The sequence below is a fragment of the Plecotus auritus genome, assembly GCF_963455305.1.
Source record: "Plecotus auritus genome assembly, chromosome: 6".
Classification (NCBI taxonomy): Eukaryota; Metazoa; Chordata; class Mammalia; order Chiroptera; family Vespertilionidae; genus Plecotus; species Plecotus auritus.
In genome coordinates, this window is record NC_137773.1 from 164,226,879 (window position 1) to 164,249,160 (window position 22,282).

Genomic DNA, 22,282 nt, shown 5'->3' on the forward strand with positions numbered 1-22,282 from the left:
TATTTGCTGCAAACTGCTCACCCCTGCCCAGCTTTTAGGAGTGTGTTTTATCCACATGATCCCTATTAAAGATGAAGGAAGGTGATCCAGAGGCCTGAAAGTTTTTCAGCTTTTGGAATATGGTGAAGTGCTGGTATTCTGAAATACTGCCTTTGGCAACAATGTAGATTTTTTCCATCTGCAAGAGTCATTTTAAATGTTTGGGTTTTGTCTCCTAAATATGTGCCCTGATTCTGAGACGTATTAAAAAAAAAAAAAGGCAAATTCAGCAAGGGTTAGAACTCAAACTACACTTCATTCCTCAGTGATCCATGAAGTTCAGGGAGAAGCAAGAAAACAGTGTGCATTTTTGGGAGTTATTAGAGGTACTGGGGAGTGTTCAACAGGGAGGGATGCAATGGAAACTCGGTTAGTTTATGTTTGTCACTAGAAAAAGGCAATTACTTTTTCCATTCAGTTATGGTTTGTTTTATTCTATATATGGTTTCTTTAAAATGTCCTTATCAAAAATTTAAAATCCTAAAGGCACAAATTTTTTAATTTAAAGTACTCTTTTGGGTAATCCCTTGGTGTATCCTGTAATTCCTTAATTTCCTTGTTTGGTGAATACAGATTTATGTTTATGCAGTCTTCTTAAAGCAATCCAGAGTGAAAAATTAAACTCATGAGACAGAAAAGCTACTGAAACCCAAATCCACAAAGCTAAATCCCCTCAGTGGAACAAGTCAAACAGGGAAGGAAGTTATACACACATACATACATACACACACACCCCTCTCCAATCCTATATAATAAAAGTATAGTATGCAAATTGTCCCCTCCACTGGGAGTTCGACCAGGGGCGGGGCCGGCCGGGGTAAGGGAGGGAGTACTGGCCAGCAGCCAGCAGCAGCTAGGGACCCTACCAGTGCACGAATTTTGTACACTGGGCCTCCAGTTCATTCATAATTACCCACATAACTATATAATAGTCAAGGTAGTCTAGAACTCCTTTAGTAAAAAGTTCTACAACTCTCCAGATTCACAGATTTATTTGCTAGTTCTTGACTTTTCAATTTTTAAATGAGGCATTGAGTTTATTCAGTTCATTTTAGAACAGAATATTTTTCTATTGTGAGATTAGGTGGACAAAGTCTGGGACTTTGTCTGCGTCTCTTCAATTTTCCTTGCCTGTTGTAAATCTAGTTCCGGCCAACCCAATCGTATGAACCGTATACACACCTAGAACCTCCGTGTGCCTCTCAGCCTTTCCATCTGTGAAATGAAACATGCAAGTTTGTTGAATAATTCTGTGTTTTCAGAGATATGATGTCTAGATTGTCTGGATCGCCCATTCTGCTCAACCACTTGGTCTGAGCTATGTTCTCAACCCATAGTGTCTTTCTGACCTCCTTCTGCTTCTCAAGACCACCATCCTGCAAGGATGAACTCCTCTGTGAAGCTGGGTATTCCTGTATGGGCTCTTTCTCCTTTCCTCACCTCATGTTTGCATGTAAAGGCAAGCACATTGCTTTGGAATCTTGCCTCTCAATCTAGAATGTCAGCCACAGTAGGGCAGGAGCCAACCTGACCATGTGAACATCAGAGACACTTGATAAATCCTTACTTGTTGACCATGTGATAGGCAATTTCAATGCAGCAAAATATATATATTTTCTTACTACAAAAAAATATATATCTTTTCTTTCTGACTAATACAAATGATTTCCCTACCATTTCAAAGAGATTTTAGGGTATTGATTAGGTCATCCTGCAAAAAGTTTTTAAAAAGTATTATTACTATGAAAACATTTGCATAAAAAGAAGAATCGATGCCTTCAGGCCACTTGTCTCCGTTTCTTTACTGCCCACCCGGTGGTCTCCCTGTTAACTAAGTGATGGTTTCTCCAGGACTGGCCCTGGGACCATGTGGGACCGTCACTAAAGGAAAGCTCCACCTCTCCTGCTCTCAAGATACTTAAAATTACTTAGGGGATGAGGGTTCCAATACAATTCAGAAATGAAAAAGAAGGTATCTCATTGTGTTAGAAGTTCCAATTGTGCAATAGATATTCAGAGAAGGGAACTATTCCTACAATATCTTTGACTTGATCATAAGGTGTTTTTTGTTTGTTTATAATAATTGGCCAAACTATCTGATTAGCTTGGGGATGTCTTTTTTTTTCATGAGGACTCATGAAGGGCCACCTCTGAGGTTGTGTGACTTGCTTCTTTGTTCTGGGCAGGAGGACATGTGTGCCAGGCCAGTAAACTTGTCCCAACTGGTCTCAAGGGCCACGCGTGGGGAGGCGGCGGGGAGGTATTGCCCACGTCACAGACCATGGCGGCTGTCTGCCAGATGGTTGCCTCAGTGTCTGACTTTGAAATGCCAACTGTGATTAAAAAGTTTCAGAGAACAAGTCTTTCTATTCCGGGCCCATATGGTGATCGGAGCCCCTGGGCCTGTGACTGTTTAAGAGGCCAGGCTTCAGAGAAAAGCAGATGGAGGGAACTGTAAGATGAGACATGCCTTTAAAAAAGGTGAGAAGCAGTACAGCAGGTCCTTGAATAACGTCATTTCATTCAAAGTTGTTTCATTATAACGTTGATGAGATGACACAGCTACTTAACTCTTGCTTACATCCATTAGCCTGTGACCAGGTTAGTTTCATTAACCGTCATTGCTTAAAGTCCAAGAACCTATTGGCGACTTCAAGTGAGGACGTAGTATATTTAATTTTGCTAGATCCAACATGAATGGAGAAAGGGAAATAATGGCCAGTCAACAATCGGGTTCTTCACAGCCTTTCTACTCAGTGTGAACCAGTGGCATGATGTCACCCGGGAACAGAGTCTCCATTCCCACCTGTGCTGGTCAGTGTCTGAGGACTTGGCCAGGCCCTGGTGCCCAGTCCTTTAATCAAACACTGATCCAGGTGTTGCTGTGAAGGGACTCTGTAATGTGAATACCAACTGCCATCAGTTGACCTTAAGAAAAATTTAGCCTAGATAATGGGAATGGGCCTTATTCAATCGGTTGGAAAGCCTGTGAGCAAAGCTGAGGTTTGAGGTTTCTTGGAGAAGTTCTGCCTCAAAAGTGCTGCATGGATTCCTTCCTGCCTGAGTTTCCAGCCTGCCCACCTGCCTTATCAGTTTCAGAGTTGCCAGCTCTACAATTGCACAAGCTGGATAGTGACTATCCAGCACTCCTGGGGCGGGAGGGGGGGGGAGGGGGGGGGAGGGGCTGAACATGTTCCCAAGGGATTTGTGTTTATTATCATTCCTGGCTCCCAGGCGTAGTGAGTTCTGTTCACCAGTTGCCATGGATTATTCTCTGAGATGCTGCACTTAGTTGCATCAATTTTAGTGATTATGCTACGAAATATAGAGCACTAAGCAAGTCGTGTGAAATAAGTGACTTCTTAAATGCCCTCCCCGCTAAACATGCTGTAGAACAACAGTAGGTAGATGCATGAATTCAAAGATACACGAAAGCATTTCTGGCCAAGTGTGTGGGATTATTTTTGGAATCTTGAGATTTTACATAATTGTAGACTCTATGCCAAAAATATGGACTCAGGATTCCTATCCAAAATGTCTAGTTTTTAATCAGGAATAAATATAACCCTTATTAGGCTGTTCACCTCTGACCTTCAGAGATAACAGGATAGTTTCAGAAATAGACACAGCTAAGCATTTGCTTGATTCATATTCTCAAGACCTGGAAACTCTGTCTCTTAGCAGTGATCTTGGGGAAAATGTGTCCTAAAATGAGGAAGGCAGTATGACCTAGACCAGTGGTCGGCAAACTCATTAGTCAGCAGAGCCAAATATCAACAGTACAACGATTGAAATTTCTTTTGAGAGCCAAATTTTTTAAACTTAAACTTCTTCTAACACCACTTCTTCAAAATAGACTCACCCAGGCTGTGGTATTTTGTGGAAGAGCCACACTCAAGGGGCCAAAGAGCCGCATGTGGCTCGCGAGCCGCAGTTTGCCGACCGCGGACCTAGACTGAAGGCTGGATGTAGTATTTCTCAAGCGTTTGTTTGAAGAGAAGTGAAATATGATGGGCCATGTGACACCATCATATGCTGCAAGCAGCTGCCCATGTCCACTTCCTTTACTGAATGACTTTAAGGGGGGGGGGGACATTCATATTGGAACCTTTTGGGGGGGGGAACATTACAAATAGCTAATTTGCCTGTGATGGGTAGGAAATCCCTCTAAAGATAGTCAGCTGCTCTCCAGGGGGTCTACAGACATTAAAATGCACTGCCTTAACATGAGAACATCATAGCTAAAGAGGCTTAGGGGAGTAATTTAGCAACCTGAGGTGGAAGTAATTTTGAAGTTGGTTAGGGTTTGCTATAGGGTTAATTAGGTGGCTTTTGTTGTATTGTTTAGCTCCATCCTTGGCTATTTACAGGTACAGCTGTCCCTTGGTATCCTGGGGGTGTGGGATTGGTTCCAGGACTGCCCCCCCCGCCTTAGATACCAAAATCCATGGATGCTCAAGTCCATTTAACCTACACACATCCTCTCATATACTTTAAATGGTCTCTAGATTGCTTATAATACCTAACACAACATAAATGCTGTGTATGTAAGTAGTCATATACTATATTATATAGGGGTAAGAAAAATGTCTTGTGTTTAGTACAGATGCAACCACGGTAGGCCTAGCTACACATCAGCAACAAAGTAACTTAAAAAAAATTTTTTTTTTTTCAAATATTTCCCATCCGAGGTTGGTTGAATCCACAGATGCAAAACCTGTGGGTATACAGGGCCAACTCTGCACTTACTTTATGCATTCCTTTGGCCTTACGAACATTATGTATTAAACATAAAGATGTTTGATAAGTGAGGTCATGACAGTAACTTCTTCCTCTTTGGGTTGGAATGCACCGAAGCAATCCACCACCCCCTGCGCCCACTGGCCCTTCACCCCATTCTGATGGGCAGTGTGCTGCTTGGCGAGTTATCACTCTTGAGGACTCTAGCAGTCTTCAACTGGGGCTTATGGACCTTCAAGGAATCTGTGAGCCAATCCTCTGAAATGATGAGCAAAATCTGCATGTACCTCTCTCTCCGCCCCCTGGCCCCAGAGTGAGTTCATAAAGCTTTTATCAAAATGAGGTGACCCCAGCAAAGGTTAAGAGTAGCTTTGTTCTCTGCACTTAACTCTATCTCAGCAACACAGTTATTCACAAAGGAGAATACTGGCTTAAAGCAAAGGCTGGATATTGACTGGCTGGAATTATAGGGTGGGGAGTCTCCCTAAGTCAACTAATAGTGAGTGGCAGGCTGGGAGGGGGTGGAAAAGGCTTTCAAATGAAAACAAAGTCGGATCAAGATAAAAAGCCTGCTCACCTTAGCAGGGGTAGCTTTTACTGTCATAAAGAAAAAAAAAAAAAAATGAGGCCTCCTTGCTAGATACTTACCAGGTGATAACTTACATGCCTTAACTAGCAGGAGGAGCTTAGCATAAATTCCCAGTGTACACCTTCCCCTGCCCCCTTTTGCTTGGCCTCCAAGTTTGGAGTAGAGCTGGGTGTTTGCCTTTTACTCAGAATTCAATGGAGAGGTCTTCTCTTTCCGGGCCTCAGCTTGAGGCTCATGGATCCACACCTGCCCATATCCAGGGCCCTGTTTGCACAGATTGTATGTAATGTGAGTGGTGCCCCCGGGCTGTGCAACTTGGTGACTTTTCTTTATTCTTCCTTCTCTTTTCCTCTCCTCCTCCTCCTCCTCCTCCTCCTCCTCCTCCTCTTTGTCCTCCTCCTCCTCTTCGTCCTCCTCCTCCTTCTTGATGGCTTTTTTTCTTCTTTTGTTTTGGTCTCTTCACTGTTGATTGTGTTTTGCAGGCATCAAATCCAACCCCCTTATACTTGTCACCACGTCTGTGGCTGCCACTGCTGCTTCCAGCACCATCTCATCTGTTTTTATTTATCACCCCTAACTCCTGTCACTTTCCTCACACTTCCACCTTCTGTTAGGAAAGGACAGGACAGCCCCAAAAGGATGCATTGCCCCCTGAGGTGTGAAAGTGCTAATCTCCTAGCTTTGGGTGCATGCTTTCCACAAGGAGTCATCCAAGCTTTACTGAGGGGCTCCCACTCCACTGTCACATAAGTTGTATATGTGTTTGAATTGTGGGGGGGGGGGGGTGTTCTTCTCTGTGCTTTCTTTTGTGCTGGTTATGATGCTTTTCAGGTAATTTTAGGTTAGGGGTCTCAGCCTGGGTTGCACATGAGAATCATCTAGGCAGCTTCTAAAATTCCTGATGCCCAGGGGACCCTCCAGAATAATTAAATCATCTGGAATGGGACTGCTTCATTATTATTATTTTTAGATATGTTTTTATTGATTTCAGAGAGGAAGGGAGAGGAAGAGATAGAGAGAAACATCAATGAAAAGAGAGAATCACTGATCAGCTGCCTTCTGCATGCCCCCTACTCAGGATCGAGCCTGCAACCTGGGCATGTGCCCTGACTGGGAATCGAATAGTGACCTCCTGGTTCATGGCTCGACGCTCAACCACTGACCCACGCCAGCCAGGCATTATTTTTTTTAATGTTCTCTAGGTGATGGATTCCAACATGCCCCCAAATGAATAGCCACTAATCTAGGCTAACATCCTAATGTGCTGGGAGGCTGAATTCCAAGTCAGGGAGGCTTGATTTTATAGCTAAAAACAATAAGGCTTCCTCACCAGCAAATAGATGCTTATCTTAAACATACTTTATTAAAAAGAAATCCAATACACCAAAACACAGCCTACCTTTTTTTTTTTTTGCTTTGCCCATGCCTTGTGGGGAAACCTAAAGGGTTAAACTGATTGTTTCAAAAATGGATCCAAATCTAACGATTGCAGAAAAAAAATACATATTCATTGCTGCTTTAGTTCCAAATTTAACACAAGGTTCAGAGAGCACTTCGGCCTATATTTTTAGCTAAGCATAGAGAATTTCAAAATAGTTTGTTACCTAAAAATACACTTCCTGAAGTGAACTTGAAGCCTGGGAGGGATGAATGGGTTTATTTTTTCTTCTATATTTAATGTTACCACAAGAAAGCAAACCTTGAATTTATATACGTCTATATTTTTAGAGACCCAGGAAACAGGTGCTATGTCCAAGTGACAAAGAGGGTTGAGTGGCAAAGTGTCGATGACAGAAATCTGATTTCACAGACATGGACTGTGGGCGGGCTTGGAAACTGCTTCTCTGGGTTTAGGCAGGAACATACTTAACAAGAGGAGGTGATGAGGAGGCTTTTCCAAGCGTGATCCCTGGGAGATCACCTTCTTAGCCACCTTGGTCAGAAGCATTGGCCATGTCACTCCCCCCTTCTTAGCCAGCAAGGAGTGGTTAGTGCCACACATGGTCTAGGTCAGCGGTCACCAACCTTTCGGACCTCACGGATCACCGGTTGGTGACCACTGGTCTAGATACTGGATCTTCCTTAGTGCCTTGAAGTTCAGGTTAGTTGACCAAATGCCTTATAGCCTTGTCTCACTTGACTCTCCAAATGCATGCCTTTAATTACCTTCACTGCCAATAGAAATGGATCTCTTTGAGGAAAATGCTGGGGAAGTGGAGTGTTATACATTATTGCCTCTCACCATGCAATATGTGAGTTGCAAAGGATAATCTGCCTTCAATGTGTGATTGGTGGGTGCGAATGGATATTGCATTTATAATCACACACCCCCTAATATGGGGGAAGAAGTTCTGTATTCTTTCCCTCTTGGTATGAAGGACCAAATGCAAACTTCTCATATTCATTTCTTCATGTATTCATCTCTTCACTCATTATTCAATAAGTATTTTTTAATATCTTCTTCCATGCGACAGGCCCTCTTCTTGGCAGAGTATATAACCACGGCAGATAAAGTCTCACAGAGCTTGCCTTTTGGTGGCTAGATTATAAGCGTGTAAATGACCAAGTTGGATTGTGCAGAAGATAAAACGTCTGGTCCTTGTTACTTGGGGGCTGCTATAAATGAAGAGCTCTCATTTAACCAGAGACCAGAAAGGTGACAAGAAGCCAGACAAAGGGACTAATAAGGAAAGGCCCAAGGAAGGAAGGAACTTGTTTTCTTCCAGGACTAGCCCATGTGTCCTCAAAATTAATGGGTAAGAAGTAAGAAGATGGGTGATGGAGGTGGTGGTGGCGAGGGCCGAAGTCAGAGAGGTAGCAGACCCTTAGGTGAACTCAACTTTCCCTCGCCTGCAGGAATCCAGAGTCTTGGCAGTGTTTGGGATTGTTTCTAGGAGGCATTCTGTCCATGTTGGTTGATCAACTGGTTTTCCTCAAGGCAGAGGCAGTCCCTTGCAAGAAGTTCCCACAACTCTCTCGGGTGCAGGTCAGGAACAAAGTCCTGCCTCACCTACAATGTCTCCTGGGAGTAGCCAGCTCCTGTTCGCACTTCATGGCTCTGCTTCCTCTGTGACCTCTCTGCCCATCTGGGTGGTGACTCCTGTCCAGCTTCCACATCCTCTGTCTTTCTCTCTATTTTTGGGTTATCCTACCCTCATCTGTTTCCTTGACTGTCCACCCAGCTAAACTATAATTTCCCTATGGGTCCTTTTCATTGTACTCCCAGCACCCAGAACAATGCAATAGGCCAATCTAATCTGTGTTTCTTGATGGGATGATAAGGTTTGTATAGAAAGAGTGCCTTATGAAGTCATGGACAAAAGCAAGAAATAACTCAAAATCCCCCCCACCCTGCAATGGCTTACGTGAACAGGTTGTAGAGGTGCAGGGAATGCTCATCTGATGTGGAAGCATTATTTTGTCTTTCTTCGTATTTATTTTTCTGACACCAGGTTCATTTGAAATTGCATAACATCATCAGGAATTCATTGGTAGGAACTCATTAGATAATCATTCAGTGTATCTTTCTTTTCCCTCCACAGTTAATAATGATGTGATGATCACCGAAAACAATGGTGCACTCAAGTTTTCACAATTGTGTAAATTCTGCGACGTGAGATCTTCCACCTGTGACAACCAGAAATCGTGCAGGAGCAACTGCAGTATCACATCCATCTGTGAGAAGCCCAACGAAGTGTGTGTGGCTGTCTGGTAAGGTTGCCTTTGAAAAAAATCTCTTCCCCCTTTTATAGTAACGCATGCTCTGGTACATGGAGTCCCAGTGTCTTCATGCCCGAAGCGTAGACACAACCTATTTCCCTTTCTCTTAGACCAGTGGTCGGCAAACCGTGGCTCGTGAGCCACATGCAGCTCTTTGGCCCCTTGAGTGTGGCTCTTCCACAAAATACCACGTGCGGGCGTGCACATACAGTGTGATTGAAACTTCGTGGCCCATGTGCAGAAGTCGGTTTTTGGCTCTCAGAAGAAATTTCAATCGTTGTACTGTTGATATTTGGCTCTGTTGACTAATGAGTTTGCCGACCACTGTCTTAGACCATCTCTCTTTTAATTGTTAAATGTGGTTTCCAGAGACATTCTGTGCATTTTCAAATACACACACACGTCTATCTATGTGTGTGACAGTATATCAGATGACTTTTAATATTTGCAATAAATCTGGAGACCCTTCCTTCTATGCAGGAGAAGAATATGACACTCTTCAACATTTAATGAACACCGCCCCCCCGCCCCCCGCAGTGACACCAGGAGCTTTGTTCTTCTGAGGCAGCCTCAGTCTCGTTTTAAGGAAAAAGAGGAGATGAAAGGTTGGCTGTTGGAAGAGGGGAGCACTTGTCAAAAAGGGGAAGGTATTCTGGAACCAGAAAACAACCCATTCCTTAGTCAGAAGCATTGGCCATGTCACTCACACCACCACTGGGCAATACACTACTTCTTTCTCTTGGATCAGAGCTACATAGTTCCCTTAGATCAGATTCCTTCCTCTCTCTCTCTCTCTCATCCCTCAACCTTACCACACACACACACACACACACACACACACACACACACACGTGCACTCATAAATTATCTGATTAATTCATAGTTATAATTGGAAGTGTGAACAAGAGATTAAAAAAAAGAGAGATCATCCAATAAGTCCCCATGTTATGCAAATGTTTACATTCATTAATGAAATACAACATATTCTCATGATTTGAATTTATTTGAATTCATGTTTTTAAGTAACCTATGTGTCTCCTGACCAGTTACAAATGAGAATGTAAACCCACATATCTCCCCCTCCCTTTTTGGGAATGAGTCTTTTGGACTTTCTCCAAACCACATATAGTTAGCCTTGATGATGGAGCAATCTAAAAACCTTGCAAATTTCTCTACATACGGGGGGATGAACTTGTTCCCTAAGAACTAAAGGAATGTTAACAGCACAGACCTGCCAGGACAGTTGCTGTAGCTGCCAGCTTCATTCATGTCCAGTTCTGAGAAGTGCTTGTGAAAAAAGAATTCTGACAAAGACTGTGTGGAGAAGAAAGGGACCAGCATTGGAGGTTTAGAAAGTGTGCCGTCAGAAGAATGGCTGAGGCGATTAGACATGGTTCCAGGAAAGAAAGGGTGAGGGTTCTCTTGAGAGATACTGAAGGACATGATATCTCTTGAGATAGCTCAAGTAGGAAATATAGTGAACATTTTCTTTGTAATGCTGAAGGGCAGGAGGAGAGTCTATGAAGTTTACAAGGGGACGGACTCATGCTCAGTACATACTTAAACATTTTCACAATCGTGATTTCCTAACAGCAGAACAGACTTCCTCCTTTGGAAGAGTCAAAGTTCAGGAGGGGCTGGATGTCTGGCAAGTCTAGTGCAGGAAAGACTGAGACACCCGCCTGATGACCCCAACACTTCCTTCTTCACTACGCTTCTCCCCTTATCGTCTGTACCTAAGTATCACTGCGGTGTGAGCTGACTTCTGCTAATGAAGGAAAAAATAGGCTTTTTAAATTAGGATCTTTTTCCCTGACTCACAGTACAAGTCTGAATGATTGATTGTGAATCAAGCCACCAGAATAGAGGCTTTACTTGTCTCAGAAAATGGGAATGTGTGGGGGAGAGGAAGCTTGCTGTCTCCACCATGTCCCAGCTATGAAGTCAGTACTGAACAGGGAGCCTTAGTTCTACCTGTCTTCGTAAAGACACACACTCGTGATGAGGAGAAAGGCACATGCAGTGGGTGCTGTGCTCTACCCTTCTCATCCTCCTCAGCACCGAGGCACTCACCCCATCGGCCTCTGGAGCTTGGGCTGCTAAGGGCTCACCCTAGTCCCTCCTGGGGACTCCCTGACACTGAGCAGAACTGCTGCATTAGAGTTGGGCTTTTCCTCAAGTTTGGCCCCTCTTCCTGGGCAGCCAGCATCCTAGAACTGATTGATGCAGGGGTCCAATGCCTGGCCACGTTGCCTCAATATGGGACAGCTCTGATGGGCCATCCCAGCTTTACAGCTCCTGAGGGATCAGCTGAGTCCTTTATTTGCAACCTGCATTGCGGTTCAGATCCTCCAATGTGCAGGTCACTTACAGGTGCCTGTCCAAAAACCTCCTGCACAGAAACCTCATAACCTCACTGTCTGTTTCCAGGGAACCCAAACCAGGGAAGGGGGCTGTTTTGGAAACAGTCACACATGGAAACTGAAAGCCTCTACCATGATAGGGAGTGCATGCCAAGGCCTTAACAGTTTTAGTGTTTGTTTTTTTTTTTCATTCATTCATTGAGTCATTCATTCCTTTAATATCAACTGTGCACCCATTTCATGTAAAATGTTCAAGTTCTTTCCAAGAACAGAAATATATTGGAACCAGAATTAATTTCATGACCGTGGTTCTGCTTTCCAGTGGCTATTGACAAACTCTTCAATTGCTCAGAGCAAACGTTGCTGGACAAAGACATCTATTTTTTCCCACAGTGTTTTCCCTCCCTGTGTTCGTCTGCATCCCAAGGCAGTTTGCAGAGTGAGCTACGCTGTCAGAGAGAGCAGCGTTACAGGACTGAGTGGAGAAAGCAGCTGAGGACGTTACCCAGACTCAGGCTCTGTATTTGAGTTTCCTCTCTGTGATCTTAGTTCCCTAGGAGCTAGGAGGTGGGACGCAAGAGGCTCTGAAGGAGATGCCCAGTCATTGCCGAGGGCCTGTACTCACAACTTTTTCCTCATCTGATGCCTTGACCTCTAGAAGCTTCACAACAAAGAGACACCATGCTTTTCCCTGGGAGCACAGCGGACTCCATGTGCCTTTCTATACATCTGCACACACATGCACGCGTGTTTGCAACACTCACAGACACAGCTTTGGGGGAAAGGAGGTGATCTAGTTTCAAGGCCACCATTTCTGCTAAGACTTTCCAGTAACCTTGGGGCTAAGGGTGGGTAGATTTTCCAATAGACATATTTGTTGTACGATTGTGCCAAGCCACGTGTCATTGAGTTCCCTGCTACCACCCTGGAGGGAGGGCTCCGATTGTTGCTCCCCCTCTAACAGTGGGGACCTGCGTAGCAAAGCCTTGCTTCTGTTGCTCCTGCTGGAGTGTTAGTTCGAGGACCATTGATATGTTTCACCAAGTGGCACGCCTGCTTCTGCCGGAGTCGCCTCTGGATGTCACAACCATGACTCCATTCCAGCCTCACTCTCATTCCTACTCTCGTATCCCCTCCTTCACACACTGTTCTTTAGTGTCCTTGAATTAAGCCCTAAGCCAGTGGGGGATTCGTCAAGTTGCAGTTTCCCTATGGTTATGGGCCCACTTCTTTTCAGGGGAAAACTGTCTTAACAGCTTCATGCTTCCAGCCTGCCTCCCGTTTTCCTTGCTGTGAGCATTGAGTTTTTTGGGGGTGAGGGGGTTGATTGGTGAGTGTGTGCTAGTGTATGCTGGCACATATGCACTCACATGCATGCACTCAGAATCCTTCCCAGGGAAGATTATGCGTGCAAACCTGACTGGACCTATTATGTCATTTAAGGCCTGATTTCCCCTCCAGATTCAGAGACTACTGTTTAAGACAACAGCTATTTTGCATCTGAAAAGGGGAAGATGGGAGGAAGGATATCAGACCAACGCAGTCACCCAAGATGGCAGGGTTTTGAGGGGAGCAGAGGGAAGCAGGCGGAGAAGCAATGCACTTCCAAGGATACCAGAGGTTGATTTTGGCTTGTGCAGTTATAATAGCGGGTATTAATCATGTCATTATTAGATGCAATGTACACATAGAACCAATTGAGCACTCCATAGCGCCCAAGCAAAATGGGAGAGAGTCGCTGAGCCCGTAGCTGAGTTAGGCTCCCAATATGTGATGTAAAGGAATACAAAATGTAGACACAGTTACTCTATATTAGCGTAAAATAGTTCACTAAACTGTAAGTGAAGAACATCTTACAGGTCTTTCCCGTGGGTTTTAGTCCTCCCCGCTTCTGTTCCTTTCTGTAATTCAATTCTGGAAACTGCAGTTCTTTGTCTAGGAGTTATCTTCCGTTTTCTCAGCACAGCCAGCTGCTGACATGGAACATGCTTTCCCTCATGGTGCCCAGCAAACATGGAAAGAGGAACCGCAACTACTTCCCCAGACATGCCCTTTGAGAAGAAGTTAGCTAGACAGACGCTGGTTCTGCCCAGTAACCTAGCGATGCCATGTGAGCCTGGCAGTACACTCAGGATGGAAGGTTTGAAATCATCCTGGGGACTCAGCAGTGTTCTGTTTCCTGTGCCTTCCCCTTTAACGACTGAATTAAGACGGTGTGCAAACTCCTCTGACAGGATAGCCCCTGAGGTAAACGCTCATGTTTGTGATCATAAGTGGGCTTGGGGAATAAGCAAAGGAAAAACTGAAATGAGTAGAGAAAGCACAGGGGACTATAGGCAACCTGTTCATGCTGCAATACAGGAACCAGCTGCCCTTCTGAGAAACAACCTGATGAAGGAAATACATTCCAGATTGCTTTTCTGTCCAGAGACCCCATTCATCCATTCTCTCTTTCTCTACTCCCCACCCCTGCTCCACCTCTGAATCTTCGCACCCAAGGAGAAAAAACGATGAGAATATAACACTAGAGACGGTCTGCCACGACCCCGCGCTCGTCTACCACGGATTTGTTCTTGAAGACGCCGCTTCTCCGAAGTGTATTATGAAAGAGAAGAAAATGGATGGCGAGACTTTCTTCATGTGTTCCTGTAGCACGGATGAGTGCAATGACAACATCATCTTTTCAGAGGGTGAGTTTCCTTCCCTTGGTGGCTTGGAGCCTGACTTCCTCTGGGCTGATTTCTCGGGTCCCCGGTCTGCAGTCTCAGAGGACAGTTCCTCCTCCTCTGGCTGGTGCTGGAGAGTGAGTCTATGGTGGAAGGAGGTGCTTATGGAGCAACAGGGTCAGGTGTGGTCCTTATCAAATATGAGTCAGAGGGTCCACATTATTATTTGTCTTGGACCAATAGTTTCCTTTCCCCAAAGTACAGCATGACTGGAGAATGTGCTAGAAATGCAGATTCTGGGGCCCTAGCACAGACCCACTGAATCAGAAACCCTGGGTCCTGGGCCCAGCAATCTGTGTTTTAACAAACCTCTCCAAGTGATTCTGATCCAGCTGAAAATTTGAGAACTACTAGATTGGAGGAGGCTATTTGACACTGGAGGGGACTTGCTTTGAACGAACTCCAGTGGTTTAGTGTACATACTCCTAGGATTTGTCTGTCTAAAGGGTAGTTATTATTGGTCCCATGTGAGAAAAGAACTAAAATGAAGGAAAATAATGAGCCAAGGTTTACCCATGGAGACAGGAGAAGACTCAATTAGATTGTTCAGCATTCACTCAGCTTGAAAGAAGGGTACATGCTATTCCCTCAATTTAAAAAACCAACAACACCCTATTCAATGATTTTAATTATAAAAGCAGTGTATCCTTATCAAAAATTCAAACAATCCAACAACATGCAAAATTTTAAAATTAAAAGTACATTCACCTCATCCCCTCACTCCCAACTCATCAGATACTCAATACTGAGAGCTTATGGGAAACACATGTTTCTCTGACATTCATTCATATAATCCCTGCAGCCTTTCTCCCTTCCCTGTCTTCCTCCATCAATGCATCTGTCCTCTGTCCATCCATCTACCCATCCCATCCACTCATCCATCTTTCAGAGCAAATAGTTGATCAGACTATAAATATTATTGGGCAACATTTTTTTTTAGCCAACTACTTTTACTTGTCCTTCTAAAGAAGATACACATACAGATACACTGCACACCTTTAATTCCATAATATGGATTACCTTCTATGACTGACTGAATCATTTCCATTGGGATTATTTAGGTGTATCCAATTTGTCATTTAATGTTACAGTGAATACCTTTGTAAGCTCATCTTACACATGTGTACTATTAATATTTCTGCAAGCTAGATTTCTAGAATCCAAGTTTCTCGATCAAAGTTATGAACATTTTAAATATAGTAACCATGACTAAATTGTTCTTCTAAAAAAGATACCTGAGCATACGGATTTTCATTTACCTTATCCAACAATTATAAGCCTTAATTTTGCCTGTCTGATAGTGAAAATGATATTCTCTTGGTTTTAGGAATGTAAATTCAGAGTGGGAACAGGTTATTAACCCAAAATAGATCTGATTCTATAAAAATTCCTTTTGGAACACAAGTGCTATGTCTGCACACTCCCTGTGTATGTCCCAACGATGCAGACCCATCTCCTTCCCTCTGTGTCCTAGACCTCCTGCTCGTTCCCCTCTCTTCCTGCCCAGCTTCCTACTTATGCCAGCTTCTCAGTTCATGAAGGCAGGCATGTACATTTTTATCAGTAACACTTATAAATCACTCCTCCCTCCTACTTTCTCATTGTATAAACACACCATTTTTCTCACTTTCCTTATGTCATTTGAGTTAGGGGGGAAGATATAACTAGATTAAATCACACAAAGGCATGTTAACACCTGATATCCTGGCTTAACATGTCAATGTTCTCCAAGTAGTTCACTTAAAAAAAAAGTTGTTGTTGAAAGTATTATATGTCCCTTTCTCTCCGCCCCCCCCCCCCCCCCCCGCATTGACCTCTTCTAACAGTTCCCTTTTAAAAAGAAAGTCCAGGCTAAGGTAAAGGAATTAATATTTAAGAGTAGAATATCCAGACATGTTTACGCTCCTCTGTGAAAGTATTTTTCTCCTTTTGCATACTGGGGCTTGCCCATAATGGAAGAGTTTATTTCATCCCCAAAAGACAAAATGTGATAAATAACCTGCAAGTTGGATACATATAGTACTATAAGCTTTTAAGATATTAGTGACTTCAGTTTTCAGTGTGTTTCAACTCAGGTGATAATCACAGGCCCACATTCACATATTTTCCCTCTTATTCATTATCAGACTGTTTCCTTATGATGTGAGATAATCACCCTAAAGGCAGTTTCTCACTGTACAACTCAAGAGATCCAGTACAGCTGATGACTCAGATGTCTGGGTGATTTCGGAGTCTTTTAACACGTTTCCAGGGTTGTTTGCATTTAGTCTTCTAAAATGTTCTAGGGGTGTTTCCTTTTTCAAAAACATCTCTGTTCTCCACAGTGGGATATTCCTCGCCCCCCCCCCCCCCCCCCGCCTAAACCAGCAACATTTTAGGATCCATTTCTCCTCTTTTTTATACTAAAAAATAAAAACTCTGGAAGTCCAAACCAAACAAGATGGTGAACACAAAATCTCTGGTGGATCTTACACTGTATTTTTTTTAAATATATTTTTTTTTATTGATTTTAGAGAGGAAGGGAGAAGGAGAGAGAGATAGAAACATCAACAATGAGAGAGAATCATTGATCAGCTGCCTCCTGCATGCTCCTACTGGGGACTGAGCCTGCAACCCCGGGCATGTGCCCTTGAGCAGAATCGATCCTGGGACCCTTCAATCTGCAGGCCAACACTCTATCCACTGAGCCAAACCAGCTAGGACTCTTACACTGTATTTTTATTAGTATAGTACACTGGTCTCATTGCCAGATTTCTGACCTGCAAACACAATGGATGATAATGACTTACATCATCTGGTTTCTTATGTAAGGGAAAAAAGGTTGAGCTACAGTTTTTTTTAAATTGTAGATCTTTACTTTCCGGGCTGTGATGTGTGATAGCTCACATTCAGAGAGAATGTACTGTTGCTGTGTAAGGTGCTCAGAGCTTTCCATGGCATGGCCTCATTGAATCTCAGAGCTACCTCCTGAAACAGGCACTGGGAGCATCCTCATCCCATGCGTGAGAAAGCCAAGCTCAGAGAACGTGAACACTTTGTCCGGAATCACGTGGGTGGCATAGGTAGGATTTATAATGGTTTATGTATGAACAAATCTATGAGGGTCTTCTTTCCTTCCTTCTCCCCTACTTTCCTCCCTCCAACATTCAGCAAGTCCTTGGAAAGCGGTATATCCCCGCTTCATGTGTTTGTGAGGAATGATGTTTGTAAATGATGATCTTCTCTCACCTTGTGAGAAGATCATGGTCTCCTCAATAAAATCATCTCCCCATCTAAGCCATTTTTAAGCTGTTTGTCCTTGGGTGAACTAATTCACCTTAGACTTGCCCTCTGAAAAAATGCGGATAGAAATAGTGCTCAATTTCAATAGGGTTTTTGTGAAGATAAATGAGTTTATTCATGTAGGAACTTAGAATAGTACCTGGCACAGAGCTGATTATTCAATACATTTTGGCTGTTACTATTGTTCTTCTGGATTCAAATGAACGAGGAGCTTTATAGCAAACTCATGTCATATTCTCTTCCTTCCTGAAAGCCCTCAGTTATGTTTGATGCCACCCACCAGGACAACATTCCTGTGAATCTTGGTGAGGTGCTCACTGTCAGGAATGTGGTTGAGGAAGCTCTTTAGTGCATTGCATTGCTGTCTTCCTGAGAAGCCAGGAGAAATGCCTCTCAGCTCCCGGCCTCAGAAAGATGGCTCCCTCACGAAGACCTATTTGCATCGGAACTTCGCGACACTTTGAAGCATGCAGAGCAGGGGCCAGCAATCTTCTCCGATGGAGGAGCTTGCAATAAACATGTTTGGCTTCGCAGGCCATGGAGTCCCTGCTGCAGACACTCAGCTCTGCCGTTGAGGCGGCCATAGACAGTATGTAAACAGTTGGACGCGGCTGTGTTCCAATAAATCTTGCCTTCCAAAACCGGGCTCCAGGCCAACCCCTGATGTAGATGGTCATGTTTTTTTGTTTTGTTTTGTTTGTTTTGTATTTCTCCCTTCGATACAAACTACCAGAAAAGCTTAAAGTCCAATTTAAGTCATGCTCCTAGCAAGTTTGTGAGCACACATTTGTATACTGTTACCATCCCTGCTTGCCTGTTTTCCTACATTTATCTCCCATTTGTCTTGATCCCAGCTCCTTCTGTCTTCCTTTACCATTAAGTTTCTCCATAGGTTGCATGTGAGTTTTCTTTTTCTAAAAAGATGGAAATGGGGGAGGAGGATGGAAGCATCCTAGAAGAGGTTAATGGGGGGAAAAAAGAGAACCTATGTAGTAATACTTCCAACAATAAAGATGAAACAAAATAAAGATGGAACTATCAGCTACTATATCCAGTACATCTATGCCACTTAGAAACCAGGACTCTGGAAACCGCTCTGACTCAAAGGTCAACGGACGGGGTTAAATGGAGAAGCGGACCATGAGATGTAGGCTGTCACCCCGGGTGTGTTCACCGCTGACCTGCGGGCTGCGTGCAGGCGCTCAGCGCGCTCTCTAACCGGAGAAGTCGAGAGAGGGGAGACGAGGACTTCTAGTAGCCACAGAGTTTCGTTCCTTCCTCTCTCATTGTTGTAAGACTTTCTTTTAAATGAAAACAGCCTCTTTGGTTTGCAAGCCTACCTCTGGCAGGAAGACAAATGATTTTTTTACAGTATCAGACACGCGGTTTCCTGTCTGTGTTTAACTCGCTAGCAGAACATCTCAGCCAGCTGGTTCCCCGTGGACCTACTGTGACCTTAATAACGTTGCCTTCTGCCATCCAGCAAGCCCACTCTGTGTATTGATCACACGCCCAGTGCCCTTGATGGACTCGTATTGGTTTTGGAGGCAGGGAAGGCTTGGAGGGAGGTGCCGCCTCTTTCCTCTCAAATCTCATTGTTGTGTTTGTTTCACGCCGGGATCAGGGAGCTGGCTCCTTGAGTAAGTCCTGGTTCTTGCATGTAAGAAATGAGAAGCGTAAGTGGCGTTTTGGCAGGTCGGGGAGTTCTGGGTGTGCTGCCTTGGAGCCATGCACCCGCTACTCAAAATAGCTGTCTCGCCAGCTGTGCATTTTTGTTTCGAGAGAAGCAAACCAGATTTACTTTCTGGTCTAAATGCAGAAGAAGACAAAAAAAATAAGAGTGGAAGTATGGTTGTGCAGACTTGTTAGCAGAGGAGGAAAATGATGGATTCAAGTCAGTAGTCTCATTCCTGGGAAGAGAAATCAGTCATTGGTGGGATGACTCACGCCCGCGGATCCTTGGGTTGTGAATGAGTGCCCTTAGAAAGCCTCCTCGGAATCCGTGAATTCGGCCCGTGTCTGGCCAAGAAAATAATGAAAGTTGTACGTGCCAGAGGCCACTGTGACACAGCCCAGTGAAGTTTAGGGAATGTATTTGTAGTGACTTCAGGCAAATCAGTGGCTTTTGTAGATTTTTATTTTCCTAAGCAGCAAAGTAAACAAGATGCTCCGAGGCCAGATGTGGCTGCTGGTTATGATTATTTCTACTCTGGAACCTCATTCTGATGTGAATCGAGGCAGAGTGGAATCACGAAGGACCCTCTCTGCCTTGCGTCCCGGCCACAGGTTGGATGTAACGGGTGGACCACTGAGGCTGGCATTGCTCTGAGGCTGTGGTGGTACATCCATACATCCACACGCCCAGTTTCTCATCTCTCCCCAAGCCCCCTCCTTGTGTTCTATAAACAGCAAGTGGATGGGTGATGGTGAAAAGGGTCGAGGGAGACTCTTTGCTACTTTACTTAAGTATGGCAGTGCCCCACCGGTGGAAAAACACCAGGGAGCTGGCTAACCACTGTGAAACTGACTTTCATTTCCGCCCATACTAAACTTCAGAGGGCGTGTTTACCACCAGCTGGACATCTGGCCGACTAGCTCTTGGAAAAAACCTTTTCTGGTTTGCAAATCACTCCTGCATGTTGCTAATTATGTAAAATTTCAATTTTACCAGCAACAATTACGCCTTTAAAAAAAATCCAATATTAACTTTTCAAGAAATAATTCATATTTGCTTTTCTATTTTTGAAAAATATATACCTCCTGTTACCTCATTAGGATATTGCTAGTTCCTATGTCAAGAACAATTGATCCTACATTCAGCCATTAAAGTTCTTTCCATTCCTTCCATTGTCCGGTCCCAGCGTATTTAAAATAACCATGTCGCCTGTCAGGCTGGAGTCATTCCCTACCTTGGCCGCAGGTTTGAAACACCTGATAAGCTTTAAAAACTACTCATTAAAGGGTCTTAGTCCTGCAGTTTTGGACTTAATTGGTCCGAGGCCTTGTATCAGGATTTTAAAAAAACCACAAAAACTTCCCAAGATATTTTAATATGCAGCCAGTGTTGGGAGACACTGGACTCAAGACAGTTTGTTCTGCCAACTATTTTTGTATTTTTCAGCATGTCCCCCATATAACCTGAAAAAGGATGGTAGCAATTAGAGAATGCCAGCCACCACAGGAAGTAGCTGAAATTTGCTTTCTAGGTTAAAGGAAGGGAAAACAAGCAAATAAAACACCCGTATTACCAGACCCCTGAGGAAGATTCTTCTTCTTCTTTTTTTTTTTTAATCCTCACCCATGGATATTTTTCCATTGATTTTTAGAGAGAGTGGAAGAGAGAGGAAAAGACAGAGAGAAATTTCAAATGGAGAGAAACACATCCATTGGTTGCCTCCTGCATGAGCCAGGGCCAGAGAGGAGCCTGCCACTGAGGTACGTGCCCTGGACTGGAATCGAACCCGGGACACCTTGAGTCCCCAGGCCAAGGCTCTATCCACTGAGCCAAACCGGCTACAGCAAGAGTAAGATTCATTCATGTAAGCTTCATTGAGAATAGGTGTGTGAGATTTTAGAACTGATGAAATGATACACTGATGGGCAGGCACATTTTAAACCTGAACGTATGGCTGAAAGGTTGTATGCTACTGCCCTGGCAAAGATGGGGCGGGGCAGCGGCTGGGGGGCAGTGTGTGTAGTTGGAGGAGGTGAGACCCTCAGGCGGGAGGGAGTCGTGGCAAGCTGTGGTTCCCGTGGAAAGCCAGTAGAGAAGTCAGAACATGTTTTGGTGACCTGACAGGTGTCGATAGTGTGAGTCATCAATGGGCATTTTCTAAAGCCGGCTAGTCTCCCTATTGGAGAAGATACTGAAAACACTTAAGAACTCTATCTCTGCTTTCTGGTTTCCTGAGAACATGAAGGGCCCCTAGACACAGTAGAAGATATAATCTAGAAAAAGAATTGAAGAATCGGGGCATCCTAACAAAACCCCACCTTGGTGGTCAGCAGACTATAATACCAAGAAGAAAATGAAAAAAATTCCAGCTCCAAAGAACATATCTCAGGCCAAGGCACTGTCCCTGATGGAATAGACATTCATAAGACGTGGCGTCATATCATGGGCAAAGCCTGGCCGTTGTCAGCTCTCTGATGGCATTGGTTGTCCTCCTTCTAAAACCCAAGCCACAGAAGTAGCAAGAATCCATATCCCCAGGAACAACACAAAGGTTGATGAGCAGAATGGAAGGAATGCCTAGCACGGCAGAGACACAATCCGGGTTTTCATTGCCTGGAATGACCAGTAATACGAAGCAACAGATAAATGTAAAGTGAGACACATAGATTCAAACAGTCAATTGTAGAGGGGCAGCTCATGAGAAAGCTGGCTGGGCATCTGTTCGTGATACAGGCCCAGGGACTTACAGGTGAGTCAAGGTCATCCTGAAATCAGGGTGATCTGGCCGAGAGAATCAAAACAGAACAGCAGAACAAACAAGCTAGCAGTCATCTTACACTGCACTCATTGGAAGGGGCCCACTGTAGTCTACGCCGCAAGTCTTATAGCTGGGTCTAGCGAAACGACATGGAGGATCTTGAGTAACAAGAATGATTTCAGAGAACAGATCACCTTAGACTCACAAAAGGACCTGGCATGGATTGGGCACCTGCTGTAGGCTGGGCAGGCAGACTTTAGGGTCTGACAGATACGTCAGACTTCAGAGTCTGATACACATGTCTTTTTGAAAAGTGATTGAAGGAAACAGGGGTGTTCGACCGGAAAAGGAACTGATGTAGAGAAATGGGCTAAATGCCCACCAGGAGTT

At 44.1% G+C, this 22,282-nt stretch overlaps 1 protein-coding gene across 1 annotated transcript in view; it reads left to right on the forward strand.

The window, feature by feature from the left end:
- Positions 1-22,282, forward strand: part of TGFBR2 (transforming growth factor beta receptor 2) — a 76,888-nt gene that overhangs the window by 27,552 nt on the left and 27,054 nt on the right. Inside the window, exons 2-3 of the mRNA XM_080673197.1 lie at positions 8,911-9,079; positions 13,951-14,141. Coding sequence (XP_080529323.1) covers positions 8,911-9,079; positions 13,951-14,141 — 360 coding nt within the window. The remainder of the gene's footprint in view (positions 1-8,910; positions 9,080-13,950; positions 14,142-22,282) is intronic.